Raw genomic sequence first — 15,208 nt, 5'->3', positions numbered from 1 at the left:
CTATATATATATCTCTAAATCTCCCTCACTGTCCCACTCCGTCGTGCTGTCTCTCTTCCCATCTCTGTGACTCTCTCTCTCCATCTCTGCCTCATTTCTGTCTTTCGCTCTGTGTATTTCTGTGTCTGTCCATCTCTCTCCCTCTCTCACTTTGTCTCTCTATTTCTCCCAGTCTTCCATCCTTTCGTCTTTACGCCCTCCTCCGCCCCATGTACGCCTCGGGTGCCTTGTCGTGGATGTTGGGTCGCTAACGCTCTTCCCGACCCCCCTTCCCTTTCTCCCCACCTGCTAACCCTCTCCCCCTCTTCTCTCTCCCTCCACCCAGTTGATCACTGCCATCCCCACCAACCAGCTCAAATTTCTGAAGGAGGCAGGACTCGGGACCCAAAAGGATGACATCCCCGAAGAGCTGGCCGGGGAGGAGGAGATCGACCATGGCGAGGTCGAGCTGCGCCGTGGCCAGATCCTCTGGTTCCGGGGGATGAACCGGATACAGAGTCAGGTACGTCAGGCCAAGGGCAGCCTATTGGTGTAGAAACGGGTAAGGCTGTGCCATCAGCACTCGAGGGGCAGGATAAGAAGGGCGTGCGTTTCGCCCACCTGCTTTCCCCTTCCTCAACTGGGAATATTTCTTCATTTTTTTAAATTCCGCTGCGTTTTGTTGAAATTCGGTAAGTTGAGGCCTAGAGTTGATTTATGTTTCCTGAGACCTGGATTTACTTTTGGCTCTTGAGGCCGAGATTTAACTTTGTTTCTTGAGCCTTTAGATCTTGAAGTCTAAATTTTATTTTAGCTCTAGACGCCTGGATTTAGTTTTATTTTTGAGCCCGAGAGATAATTTTGGTTCTTGACGCCTCGATCTGATTTTGCTTCTTGAGCCTAGATTTGATTTTGGTATCTTCAGGCCTAGATTTGATTTTGTTTCGATCGACCTAGACCCGAATTTGGTTTCTTGTGGCCTAGATTTTATTTTGTTTCTTGAAGCCTAGATTTGATTTTGTTTCTTGAAGCCTAGATTTGAATTTGGTTCCCGAGGCCGAGATTTTGTTTCTTGAGGGCCTAGATTTGATTTTGGTTCTTGAGGCCCAGAGGCAAATTTGTTTCTTGAGGCCCAGGATTAATTTTGGTTCTTGGAGCCTAGATATGGTTTTGATTCTTCAGGCCTTAAGTCAAATTTGTTTCTTGAGGCCCAAGTTAATTTTGGTCCTTGAAGCCTATATTTGATTTTGGTTTCTTGAGGCCTAGATTCGATTTTGGTTTGTTTGAAGCCTAAAGTTGATTTGGGTTCTTGAGACCTAGATTTGATTTTGGTCCCTTGAGGCTTATGTGACCAGGAGTTGACCTTTGAATTCTTGAGGCCTAGAGTTTGTTAATCTAATAGCTGGAATGACCTGGAGGGCGTAGAAGGATGGGTGAGTAAATTTGCAGATGACACTAAAGTTGGTGGAGTTGTGAACAGTGCAGAAGGATGTTACAAGTTACAGAGGGACATAGATAAGCTGCAGCGCTGGGCTGAGAGGTGGCAAATGGAGTTTAATGCAGCAAAGTGTGAGGTGATTCATTTTGGAAGGAATAACAGGAAGACAGAGTACTGGCTAATGGTAAGATTCTTGGCAGTGTGGATGAGCAGAGAGATCTCGGTGTCCATGTACATAGATCCCTGAAAGTTGCCACCCAGGTTGAGAGGGTTGTTAAGAAGGCGTACGGTGTGTTAGCTTTTATTGGTAGAGGGACTGAGTTTCGGAGCCATGAGGTCATGTTGCAGCTGTACAAAACTCTGGTGCAGCCGCATTTGGAGTATCGCGTGCAATTCTGGTCGCCGCATTATAGGAAGGACGTGGAACCATTGGAAAGGGTGCAGAGGAGATTTATCAGAATGTTGCCTGGTATGGAGGGAAGATCTTATGAGGACAGGCTGTGCGACTTGAGGCTGTTTTCGTTAGAGAGAAGGTTAATAGGTGACTTAATTGAGGCATACAAGATGATCAGATTGGATAGGGTGGACAGTGAGAGCCTTTTTCCTCGGATGGTGATGTCTAGCACGAGGGGACATAGCTTTAAATTGAGGGGAGATAGTTATAAGACAGATGTCAGAGGTAGGTTCTTTACTCAAAGAGTAGTAAGGGTGTGGAATGCCCTGCTTGCAACAGTAGTGGACTCGCCAACACTAAGAACAGTCAAATGGTCATTGGATAGACATATGGACGATAAGGGAATAGTGTAGATGGGCTTCAGAGTGGTTTCACAGGTCGGCGCAACATCGAGGGCCGAAGGGCCTGTACTGCGCTGTAATGTTCTATGTTCTAGATCAGGATTAGTTTCTTTGACGCGTTGGCCTACCACTCTGCGAATCTCACCCCGCTGATGATATCATTAATTTATTGATGTCTGCCGCGAAGCTCGTGAACTACTCCTGGGCCTTCCCACCAATTTATATCGGCATGTTTTTGTATGGTTCTAAATGAAACGTTAGTCAATGAAATGGCGGCCATGGCCTTTTTCCTTTGAGGGGGTGGGGACGGGAGATTATGATCCTCCTGATATTGCAAGGGTGGCCAGGAAGGAGGCTACTAAGACTGCTCCGCCATTCAATACAGGCATGGCTCGTCTCCCAAGTCGACTCCATTTTGCTTCCCCCCCACCCCCTCGAATCTCTGTGTCGAAAAACCTCTTGACATCTGCCTCGAATATGCATGAGGTCCGAGCTGGTTCCGAGTGGTCAAAAATTCCAAAAATGCCCCAACCCTCGGAGTGAAGCAATTTCTCCTCATCTTTGTCCGAAATGGTTGCCTCCTCATCCTGAGATTGGGACTGCAACGCGCGCACCCCCCCCCCCCCCCCCCCCCCCGCCCCCCGATATTGGATGGTTATTTTCCAGGGAGCAGCAGGGTGATGGGGTTGGGGGAAAGAGGTCGGTACAGGGATCACTGCTCATTCTGATATGCATTAATGACCTGGACTTTGGAAGGGTCGGGGGGGGGGGTTACACATTTCAAAGGTGGTACGCAACACTGGAATGCTGTAAACAGTGAGGAGGTTGGGACGAGACTTCAGGAAGACAAGGGCAGACTGGCGAGCTGGGCAGACGGGTGGCAGACACAGTTTAACTCGGAGCAGTGTGAAATGATCCGCTTTGGAAGGAAGAACGGGGGGGGGGGATGCGGGAGGGCCTTTGGTACAGTTCTGAAAATGGGGCGCAGGAAATGAAAAAGAATGAAATGAAAATCGCTTGTTGTCACAAGTAGGCTTCAAATGAAGCCCCTAGTCGCCACATTCTGGTGCCTGTTCGGGGAGACTGGTACGGGAATCGAACCGTGCTGCTGGCCTGCTTTCAAAGCCACCTATTTAGCCCTGTGCTAAACCAGCCCCAGAAGCAGAGGGACCCCATGGTGCTTGCTCACAAACGTTCGAACGAGGCAGGTTAGGCTGAGAGCGGTGAGTAGAGCAGTGTCCTGGGCTTTATTAATGGTGGCGTAGAGCGCAAGAACGAGGAGGTCATGCTGAAAGTGTATAAAACACTTGTTCGGCCCCAGCAGGAGCATTGTGCCTGGATCTTGAGACAACTGCGCCCCCCCCCGCCCCCCCGGTCGCATTTTAAGAAGGATGTCGAGGCCTTAAGGAGAGTGCGAAGGAGCGCCGCACGGTGGCGCAGTGGGTTAGCCCTGCTGCCTCACGGCGCCGAGGTCCCAGGTTCGATCCCGGCTCTGGGTCACTGTCCGCGTGGAGTTTGCACATTCTCCCCGTGTCTGCGTGGGTTTCACCCCCACAACCCAAAGATGTGCAGGGTAGGTGGATTGGCCACGCTAAATTGCCCCTCAATTGGAAAAAATGAATTGGGTACTCTAAATTTATTTTCAAAAGAGAGTGCGAAGGAAAATTAAACAAATCGGTATCCGGAGTCCGTGCGGAGAGAGGGAGAGTCTGGGAGAAGCAGGGATTGTTCTCCTCGGAATGGAGAAGGTTAAGCTGGGGAGGGGGAGATTTAATCAGAGAGGGGAATTGGAGAAATACTGGAAAGGAGAAAATGTACGGGGGTATGAGGGGGAAAGGAAGAGTGAAGGGGAGGAGAGAGCGTGTGGGACTAAATGGAGGGTCCTTCAAATGGGTTGGCCGAGAGACACGATCGGCCAAAAGGCCGACTGTGTGATTTCATGACTGGCGAACCTTGGAACCCAACCCATTGCCTCTCTGTGACCCAGGACAATGACACAAAGGGCCTCAGCTCTGCTTGGGGCACGGGCCGCCCAGTATCCCAGGCGACTTCCGTCCCCCAAAAGGCGCAGATATCAGAGGCTGGAGAAGGCAGAGAGTAGAGGGCATGGGGGGGTCGCCAACACGTCAGGCGGAGAGACGAGAGGTGGGAGGGGAGAGGCACAGATGGGGTCGGCCGAGGGTCTCACATGTGGCACAAGGCAGCTGCTGAGATAATGGGTTCGGGTCAGCAGCCACATTCCTGGCAGGGCGCGCTAACGGTTCAACCTGCCCCCTGGTATCACGGCTGGCAAAGCCAGCTTTTATCCGCCGTATTATCTCAGCCATATGGCTGTGTGGGGTCCGGAGTCAGGCCCAGGTAAGGATGGTAGATCTCCCTAAAGAAGGCAGGATTGTACCAGGTGGGCTTTCACAGCAATCAAAGAAAGATTCTTTTTTTTTTTAATTTCGGAGTCCCCAATACTTTTTTTCCCAATTGAGGGGCAATTTAGCGCGGCCAATCCACCTGCCCGGCACAACTTTGGGTTGTGGGGGTGAAACCCACCCAGACACGGGGAGAATGTGCAAACTCCACACGGACAGTGACCCAGAGCCGGGATCGAACCCGGGACCTCGGCGCCGTGAGGCAACCGTGCTAACCACTGCGCCACCGTGCTGCCCCCAAAGAAACTTCCATGAGCACAATTACTGAGAGCATCTTCAGATTTTGTCCAAATAATTACATTTCAAGTTTAAACCCGTGCTGTATCTGTCCTGGGAGTGTTTGATGGGGACAGTGTAGAGGGAGCTTTACTCTGTATCTCGCCCCGTGCTGTACCTGTCCTGGGAGTGTTTGATGGGGACAGTGTAGAGGGAGCTTTACTCTGTATCTAACCCCGTGCTGTACCTGTCCTGGGAGTGTTTGATGGGGACAGTGTAGAGGGAGCTTTACTCTGTATCTAACCCCGTGCTGTACCTGTCCTGGGAGTGTTTGATGGGGACAGTGTAGAGGGAGCTTTACTCTGTATCTAACCCCGTGCTGTACCTGTCCTGGGAGTGTTTGATGGGGACAGTGTAGAGGGAGCTTTACTCTGTATCTAACCCCGTGCTGTACCTGTCCTGGGAGTGTTTGATGGGGACAGTGTAGAGGGAGCTTTACTCTGTATCTAACCCCGTGCTGTACCTGTCCTGGGAGTGTTTGATGGGGACAGTGTAGAGGGAGCTTTACTCTGTATCTAACCCCGTGCTGTACCTGTCCTGGGAGTGTTTGATGGGGACAGTGTAGAGGGAGCTTTACTCTGTATCTAACCCCGTGCTGTACCTGTCCTGGGAGTGTTTGATGGGGACAGTGTAGAGGGAGCTTTACTCTGTATCTAACCCCGTGCTGTACCTGTCCTGGGAGTGTTTGATGGGGACAATGTAGAGGGAGCTTTACTCTGTATCTAACCCCGTGCTGTACCTGTCCTGGGAGTGTTTGATGGGGACAGTGTAGAGGGAGCTTTACTCTGTATCTAACCCCGTGCTGTACCTGTCCTGGGAGTGTTTGATGGGGACAGTGTAGAGGGAGCTTTACTCTGTATCTAACCCCGTGCTGTACCTGTCCTGGGAGTGTTTGATGGGGACAGTGTAGAGGGAGCTTTACTCTGTATCTAACCCCGTGCTGTACCTGTCCTGGGAGTGTTTGATGGGGACAGTGTAGAGGGAGCTTTACTCTGTATCTAACCCCGTGCTGTACCTGTCCTGGGAGTGTTTGATGGGGACAGTGTAGAGGGAGCTTTACTCTGTACCTAACCCCGTGCTGTACCTGTCCTGGGAGTGTTTGATGGGGACAGTGTGATGGGGAGTGTTTGCTGGGCACAGTGTGGAGGGGAGTGTTTGATGGGGACAGTGTGATGGGGAGTGTTTGCTGGGCACAGTGTGGAGGGGAGTGTTTGATGGGCACAGTGCGGAGGGGAGTGTTTGATGGGCACAGTGCAGAGGGGAGTGTTTGATGGGCACAGTGCAGAGGGGAGTGTTTAATGGGCACAGTGCAGAGGGGAGTGTTTGATGGGCACAGTGCAGAGGGGACTGTTTGATGGGCACAGTGCAGAGGGGACTGTTTGATGGGCACAGTGCAGAGGGGACTGTTTGATGGGCACAGTGCAGAGGGGAGTGTTTGATGGGCACAGTGCAGAGGGGAGTGTTTGATGGGCACAGTGCAGAGGGGAGTGTTTGATGGGCACAGTGCAGAGGGGAGTGTTTGATGGGCACAGTGCAGAGGGGAGTGTTTGATGGGCACAGTGCAGAGGGGAGTGTTTGATGGGCACAGTGCAGAGGGGAGTGTTTGATGGGCACAGTGCAGAGGGGAGTGTTTGATGGGCACAGTGCAGAGGGGAGTGTTTGATGGGCCAGTGCAGAGGGGAGTGTTTGATGGGCACAGTGCAGAGGGGAGTGTTTGATGGGCACAGTGCAGAGGGGAGTGTTTGATGGGCACAGTGCAGAGGGGAGTGTTTGATGGGCACAGTGCAGAGGGGAGTGTTTGATGGGCACAGTGCAGAGGGGAGTGTTTGATGGGCACAGTGCAGAGGGGAGTGTTTGATGGGCACAGTGCAGAGGGGAGTGTTTGATGGGCACAGTGCAGAGGGGAGTATTTGATGGGCACAGTGCAGATGGAGTTTTGTGTCTGATCTTTTAGACGAGTAGCTGGCAGGTGAGAACAAATTTCCAAATCTTTCTAATTTCTGCTTTTCTCTCAATAGGGTAATCTTAGAAATAGTCACCTGAAGGATCGTTTGATATAGAGCTCCAACGTCCTCCGTCGTTTCAGGCCCACCAGTGCGTCAAAGTGGGGCGTAGCCTCGCCCTCCCTCACTCTGTCCCTCCCTCGCTCCACTCTGTCGCCGCACCGACCATTCCTGCCGCAGGAAAGGGGCCAATTTACGAGGGAGGAGACGGCTGGCTGGCACCCGTGACAGCGGCCGGGCCCCCTCTCCCCCCGAGCTGGGTCTCGAGGGGTACGATGGTCCTGTTGGCAAGGCCTCCGATTCTTAGCTTGGGTAGGCCTCAAGGGGGCCTGGGGTTGGGAGGGGGGGAGGAGGGGGGGGGGGGGGGTGGGGGGGGGGGGGGGGGGTCCACCGTGCGACCTGGAACCCTTCCGTGGACTTTCAATGAACGTCAATTAAACCCTCCCGCCCACCACCTAGATTTTAGGCCGAAGACTTGGGAATGTTGTTCGATGTTTCTGGGAGGGGTGGGGCGAAGAGAGCAGGGGAGTGGGGGCGGGGGGGACGACTACTCAGGTCTGGGGGGGGGGGGGGGGGGGTACAGGGAGGGTTTAGGGGGATGTGGAAGGCCAATTCTGAATTTTGGATGGGCAGTGATTGGGGGGATGGTGCCGGGGCGGGGCTATGGGTCGGGTAGGGAGAGGTTGCGCTTCCGCAGGTCGCCCCCTCTGCCAGAGTGATTCGCCAGGTTTACCCGGGACAGGCGGTGGGGCGGTGCAGAGAGCGGTTAGGGGGAGGAGGAGGGGATGTGGCGTGACCGGGACACCCCACCCCGCACCCGGCTCGAGCGAGCTGGGAAACGCAGCCCCTCGTGAGAGACGCCACCGGTGGCAGAGCACAGGGATTGTCCCGCACAGCGATCTAGCTCCTCCCACCAGAACCCTTCGCACCGTCAGCAGCACCGAGGAATAGGCTGCCGATGTGTGTGGATGTAGCCGGGGCGGGTTGGTGGTATTGGGGTTCCGCCGAGCCAAGGTGGAGCCCTTGCACCCCGGGAGCGTGGGCGTGAGGCCCAAGTTGCCTTGGCCAAACAGGCGGGAGCGCTCCGAAACGGCCCCACTCTTGCTGTCTGTATTGTACAACATTCTGCCGAGTCCCCTGTCTTGGCCCTTCTGCCCTCAGATGAAAACGAAGCCGAGGACGATCCTCTTCGGAGAGAAGGGGGCCAGAACTTGGCGCCAGGTCATGCGCGAGGCGGCTAGGCGGCTGTGCCACCAAGCATGGGGCCTTCGGACGCTGCCCTCGTCAGCCTCCAAGGCCTGCGCCGCCGAGGGAGCCTCTGCAACACTCGGTCTGGCCGCTCCTCTGTTCACCACCACCCCCCACCCCCGCCGCCCCTCCCAGCCTTGACGAAGGAGGGGGGCAGGACGTGCCCTGGGAAACGGGACTGGTGGCGGGAGAGGCTGCGCTGTCCGGGAGCTCCCGCAACCCCCCGTTAAGACAAGGTGGCGCCTCAGTCCTGCTCGCCCCCGAGATGGGGAGGAAGTGGGGTGGGAGGGGTATAGTTTGGGTGTGGGGGAAGGGCGGGGGGGGGGGGTGGCGACTCCCAGGGTCCGCAACACCGTACAAGATGGAAATCCCTTCCGAATTGGGCTCTGGAGGTGCAGAACAAAATATCACTGGTTTTATAGATAAAAGATATCGAGAAATATATATGTATAGGTTAGTATTATGGTTCGGGCATATCCCGGAGCAGTCAAGGGGTGTTTGTTAGGGCCGGACCGGGGGGAGAATTTGGGAAGATGGGCGGACACCCGTCTACGACACTACTGACGAGCCCTGCACTGCAACCCCAAAGACGGCCGGGGGAGCGAGGGTGGGGAGGGGGTTCACTGGAGCCCTCTGACATCCTGGAGCTGGTCAGGCCCCAAGTGACCAGCAGGCCCGGCTTCCAGAGACGCCATCTTGTTGTTTCCTCTGCCTACGTTGTCTCTTTCCCCTGGTAGTGCGGTGAGACGACAGAGGGAGAGATTTCCCAACCTCCCCCCCGCCACGTCCCCTCCCCACCCCCTGGACTCCTCCCGAGAAAATCAATAAAACAATTGTGTCGTCTTCAACAACGGACTGTGTCGCTTTACTCTTCCCTCGCGAGCCACTTGCACGACAGGTTAGGGGTCGAACCAGGTTCACTCCCTCGGGAACTCTGCGCAACAATTATAAATGTTTTAGAAGTGGATTCGGAGATGGTCCCTTCGACTGAATCCCGGGACGGAGGGGGCGTGTCCGATGGGGAAAGGGTTGAGCAGGTCGGGGCCCTGTACCCATCGGGGTTTAGAACAAGGCAAGGTGATCGCATTGAAACATATCGGATTCTGAGAGAGGGGGGGGGTGGTCAGGGATTGTGGTGTGGTCCCGAGTAATCGGGGGATGGGGCCGGTTCGGCACCGGTAGCGTTGCCGAGTGACGAGACGTTGAAAGGAAGAAGATTCACTGAGAACAGAAACGATTCACGTTAAAATTGTAGCGGTTAAACCGCACTCTGAATACTGCGCACAGTTCCCACCTCCCTATCCCACTCGGAATACTGCGCACAGTTCCCGCCTCCCTATCCCACTCGGAATACTGCGCACAGTTCCCGTCTCCCTATCCCACTCGGAATACTGCGCACAGTTCCCGCCTCCCTATCCCACTCGGAATACTGCGCACAGTTCCCGCCTCCCTATCCCACTCGAAATACTGCGCACAGTTCCCGCCTCCCTATCCCACTCGGAATATTGCGCACAGTTCCCGCCTCCCTATCCCACTCGAAATACTGCGCAGTTCCAGTTTCCCTATCACACTCGGAATACTGCACAGTTCCCGTCTCCCTATCCCACTCGGAATACCGAGCACAGTTCCGGTCTCCCTATCCCACTTGGAATACTGCGCACCGTTCCGGTCTCCGTATCCCACTCGGAATACCGTGCACAGTTCCGGTCTCTCTATCCCACTCGGAATACTAACTGGCGTCATTCACAGAATCCCAACAGTACAGAAGGAGGCCATTCAGCCCATCGGGTCTACACCCACCTTCTGAAGGTGCACCCGACCCAGGTCTCCCCCCCATCCCCGTAAACCCCACCTGACCTGCATATCCCTGGACACTAAGGGGCAATTTAGCATGACCAATCCACCTAACCTGCGCATCTTTGGACTGTGGGAGCAAAGCGGGGCAGTCGGAGGAAACCCACGCACACACGGGGAGAGAACCCAAGGCCAGAATCGAACCCGGGTCCCAGGCACTGCGCGATTGGGCTGTCCTCTCTCTCAAGGAGATATTGATGGGAAATCAACAGTGTGATAAATAGCTAGAAGGGTGGTTCGGCCACAGCTGGAGTATTGTGGGCGGTTCCCGTCGCCACATGTTGGAAAGGATGTGATTGCGCTGGGGAGGGTGCAGAGGAGATTCACCAGGATGTTGCCTGAGCTGGAGAGTTTCAGCTATGAAGGGAGACTGGGTGTATCTCCTCAGAGCTTAGAAGGCTGAGGGGTGACAAGATGATGTGCGTAGGTGGGGGTAGATAGGATGGAACCTTTCCCCTTCGTAGACGGGTCAATTACAAGGGGGCATAGTTTTAAGGTAAGGGGATTTGGAGCAACCCTTTTCACCCTGAGGCTGCTGGGAATCTGGAACTTGCTGCCTGAAAGGGTGGGAGAGGCGGAAACCTCCATAACGTTTAAGAAGCCTGGAGATAAGCTCTTGAAATGCCACAGTGCACAAAGCTATGGAGAGCGCTGGAAAATGGGATTAGAATAGACAGGGGGCTTGATGTGCCAGCACCAAAACGATGGGCTGAAGGGACTCATTCTGTGCTGCAAACTCTCTACAATTCTATCTCTGTAGAATTAGGAAGTAGAGACAACCCCGGTAACTATAGACCAGTGAGCCTTACTTCTGTTGTGGGCAAAGTCTTGGAAAGATTTATAAGAGATAGGATGTATAATCATCTGGAAAGGAATAATTTGGTTAGAGATAGTCAACACGGTTTTGTGAAGGGTAGGTCGTGCCTCACAAACCTTATTGAGTTCTTTGAGAAGGTGACCAAACAGGTGGATGAGGGTAAAGCAGTTGATGCGGTGTATATGGATTTCAGTAAAGCGTTTGATAAGGTTCCCCACGGTAGGCTATTGCAGAAAATATGGAGGCATGGGATTCAGGGTGATTTAGCAGTTTGGATCAGAAATTGGCTAGCTGGAAGAAGACAAAGGGTGTTGGTTGATGGGAAATGTTCAGACTGGAGTCCAGTTACTAGTGGTGTACCACAAGGATCTGTTTTGGGGCCACTGCTGTTTGTCATTTTTATAAATGACCTGGAGGAGGGCGTAGAAGGATGGGTGAGTAAATTTGCAGATGACACTAAAGTCGGTGGAGTTGTGGACAGTGCGGAAGGATGTTACAAGTTACAGAGGGACATAGATAAGCTGCAGCGCTGGGCTGAGAGGTGGCAAATGGAGTTCAATGCAAAAAAGTGTGAGGTGATTCATTTTGGAAGGAATAACAGGAACAGAGAACAGTACAGCACAGAACAGGCCCTTCGGCCCTCGATGTTGTGCCGAGCTTTGTCCGAAACCAAGGTCAAGCTATCCCACTCCCTGTCATTCTGGTGTGCTCCATGTGCCTATCCAATAACGCTTGAAAGTTCCTAAAGTGTCCGACTTCACTATCACAGCAGGCAGTCCATTCCACACCCTAACCACTCTGAGTAAAGAACCTACCTCGGACATCCCTCCTATATCTCCCACCCATAATCTTATAGTTATACCCCCTTGTAACAGCTACATCCACCCGAGGAAATAGTCTCTGAACGTCCACTCTATCTATCCCCCTCATTATCTTATAAACCTCAATTAAGTCGCCTCTCATCCTCCTCCGCTCCAAAGAGAAAAGCCCTAGCTCCCTAAACCTTTCCTCATAAGACCTATCCTGCAAACCAGGCAGCATCCTGGTAAATCTCCTTTGCACCCTTTCCAATGCTTCCACATCCTTCCTATAGTGAGGTGACCAGAACTGCTCACAATACTCCAAATGTGGTCTCACCAAGGGCATGTATAGTTGCAGCATAACCCCGCGGCTCTTAAACTCAAGCCCCCTGTTAATAAACGCTAACACTCTATAAGCCTTCTTCACGGCTCTATCCACTTGAGTGGCAACCTTCAGAGATCTGTGGACATGAACCCCAAGATCTCTCTGTTCCTCCACATTCCTCAGAACCCTGCCATTGACCCTGTAAATCCGCATTCAAATTTTTTCTACCAAAATGAATCACCTCGCACTTATCAGGGTTAAACTCCATCTGCCATCTGTCATCAGCAAATTTACTGACCCACCCTTCAGCCCCCTCCTCCAAGTCATTGATAAAAATCACAAATAGCAGAGGACCCAGCACTGATCCCTGTGGTACACCGCTGGTAACTGGTCTCCAGTCTGAAAATTTTCCATCCACCACCACCCTCTGTCTTTTATGTGATAGCCAGTTACTTATCCAATTGGCCAAATTTTCCTCTATCCCACACCTCCTTACTTTCATCATGAGCCGACCATGGGGAACCTTATCAAACGCCTTACTAAAATCATGTATCCGACTTCAACTGCTCTACCTTCATCTACACACTTAGTTACCGCCTCAAACAATTCAATCAAATTTGTGAGGCAAGATCTATCCTTCACGAATCCATGTTGACTATTCCGGATTAAGCTGCATCTTTCCAAATGGTCATAAATCCTATCCTTCAGGACCTTTTCCATTATCTTCCCGACCACCGAAGTGAGACTAACTGGCCTATAATTACCAAGGTCATTCCTATTCCCTTTCTTGAACAAAGGAACAACATTCGCCACTCTCCAGTCCTCTGGCACTATCCCCGTGGACAGCGAGGACCCAAAGATCAAAGCCAAAGGCTCTGCATCCCTTGCCTCCCAAAGAATCCTTGGGTATATCCCGTCTGGCCCAGGGGACTTGTCGACCCTCAGGTTTTTCAAAATTGCTAATACATCCTTCCTCAGAACATCTACTTCCTCCAGCCTACCCGCCTGAATCACACTCTCATCCTCAAAAACATGGCCCCTCTCCTTTGTGAACACTGAAGAAAAGTATTCATTCAACGCCTCTCCTATTTCTTCTGACTCCATGCACAAGTTCCCACTACTGTCCTTGACCTGCCCTACCCTCACCCTGGTCATTCTTTTATTTCTCACATAAGAGTAAAAAGCATTGGGGTTTTCCTTGATCCGACCCACCAAGGACTTCTCATGCCCCCTCCTAGCTCTCCTAAGCCCCTTTTTTTAGCTCATTCCTTGCTACCTTGTAACCCTCAAGCGACCCGACTGAAACTTGTTTTCTCATCCTGACATACTCTTCCTTTTTCCTCTTGACAAGACATTCAACCTCTTGTGAACCATGGTTCCCTCACACGGCCATTTCCTCCCTGCCTGACAGGGACAGGCCTATCAAGGACACGCAGTATTTGTTCCTTGAACAAGTTCCACTTTTCATTTGTGCCTTTCCCTGACAGTTTCTGTTCCCATCTTATGCTCCCTAATTCTTGCCTAATCGCATCATAATTACCCCTCCCCCAATTATAAACCTTGCCCTGCCATATGGCCCTATCCCTCTCCATTGCTGGGCTAATGGTAAGATTCTTGGCAGTGTGGATGAGCAGAGAGATCTCGGTGTCCATGTACATAGATCCCTTAAAGTTGCCACCCAGTTGAGAGGGTTGTTAAGAAGGCGTATGGTGTGTTAGCTTTTATTGGTAGAGGGATTGAGTTTCGGAGCCATGAGGTCATGTTACAGCTGTACAAAACTCTGGTGTGGCCGCATTTGGAGTATTGCGTGCAATTCTGGTCGCCGCATTATAGGAAGGATGTGGAAGCTTTGGAAAGGGTGCAGAGGAGATTTACCAGAATGTTGCCTGGTATGGAGGGAAGATCTCATGAGGAAAGGCTGAGGGACTTGAGGCTGTTTTCGTTAGAGAGAAGAAGGTTAAGAGGTGACTTAATTGAGGCATACAAGACGATCAGAGGATTGGATAGGGTGGACAGTGAGAGCCTTTTTCCTCGGATGGTGATGTCTAGCACGAGGGGACATAGCTTTAAATTGAGGGGAGATAGATATAGGACAGATGTCAGAGGTAGGTTCTTTACTCAGAGAGTAGTAAGGGCATGGAATGCCCTGCCTGCAACAGTAGTGGACTCGCCAACACGAAGAGCATTCAAATGGTCATTGGATAGACATATGGACGATAAGGGAATAGTGGAGATGGGCTTTAGAGTGGTTTCACAGGATGGCGCAACATCGAGGGCCAAAGGGCCTGTACTGCGCTGTAATGTTCTATGTTCTATGTTCTGTACTCTGATTGGTGTCGCTCAGTTTCCTCTCTCTCTTTGGGAAATATTCGGGACAGTGCGGCACTCCCTTAGTACTGACCCTCGCACAGTGCGGCACTCCCTCAGCACTGACCTTCCGACAGTGCGGCGCTCCCTCAGTACTGACCCTCCCACAGTGCGGCGCTCCCTCAGTAGACCCTCCGACAGTGCGGCGCTCCTTCAGTACTGACCCTCCCACAGTGCGGCGCTCCCCCAGCACTGACCCTCCGACAGTGCGGCGCTCCCTCAGCACTGACCCTCCGACAGTGCGGCGCTCCCTCAGCACTGACCCTCCGACAGTGCGGCGCTCCCTCAGTACTGATTCTCCGACAGTGCGGTGCTCGCTCAGCACTGACCCTCCGACAGTGCGGTGCTCCCTCAGCACTGACCCTCCGACAGTGCGGCGCTCCCCCAGCACTGACCCTCCGACAGTGCGGCGCTCCCCCAGCACTGACCCTCCGACAGTGCGGCGCTCCCTCAGCACTGACCCTCCGACAGTGCGGCGCTCCCTCAGCACTGACCCTCCGACAGTGCGGCGCTCCCTCAGTACTGATTCTCCGACAGTGCGGTGCTCGCTCAGCACTGACCCTCCGACAGTGCGGCGCTCCCTCAGCACTGTCCCTCCGACAGTGCGGCGCCCCCCCCAGCACTGACCCTCCGACAGTGCGGTGCTCCCTCAGCACTGTCCCTCCGACAGTGCGGCGCCCCCTCAGCACTGACCCTCCCGACAGTGCGGCACTGACGGCCTTTGGTGAGGGAGTCAGGAGTCGAGTTACTCTCGCTGGATTCCCAGCCTCTGACCCGAGCTGGAGAGCTGCACAATACAACGATTCTCACTGGGCTATATGCGCGTCAGCCAGATGGGGCTGAGAGGCCGGACATGGAGGAAAAGCCAACTCAAGCTCCGAGA

The 15,208-nt window shown here is 53.1% G+C and overlaps 1 protein-coding gene across 1 annotated transcript in view; it reads left to right on the top strand.

The window, feature by feature from the left end:
• Positions 1-7,237, top strand: part of LOC140399444 (plasma membrane calcium-transporting ATPase 3-like) — a 32,007-nt gene extending 24,770 nt beyond the window's left edge. Inside the window, exons 4-5 of the mRNA XM_072489022.1 lie at positions 326-502; positions 6,930-7,237. Of these exons, the coding sequence (XP_072345123.1) occupies positions 326-502; positions 6,930-6,971 (219 nt within the window). The 3' untranslated portion in view covers positions 6,972-7,237. The remainder of the gene's footprint in view (positions 1-325; positions 503-6,929) is intronic.
• The last annotated feature ends 7,971 nt before the right edge of the window (positions 7,238-15,208 follow it).

The sequence above is a fragment of the Scyliorhinus torazame genome, chromosome 22, assembly GCF_047496885.1.
Source record: "Scyliorhinus torazame isolate Kashiwa2021f chromosome 22, sScyTor2.1, whole genome shotgun sequence".
In the NCBI taxonomy this organism is placed as follows: Eukaryota; Metazoa; Chordata; class Chondrichthyes; order Carcharhiniformes; family Scyliorhinidae; genus Scyliorhinus; species Scyliorhinus torazame.
The sequence above is the reverse complement of the archived record's forward strand: the minus strand, read 5'-3'. Positions and strand labels throughout refer to the sequence as shown.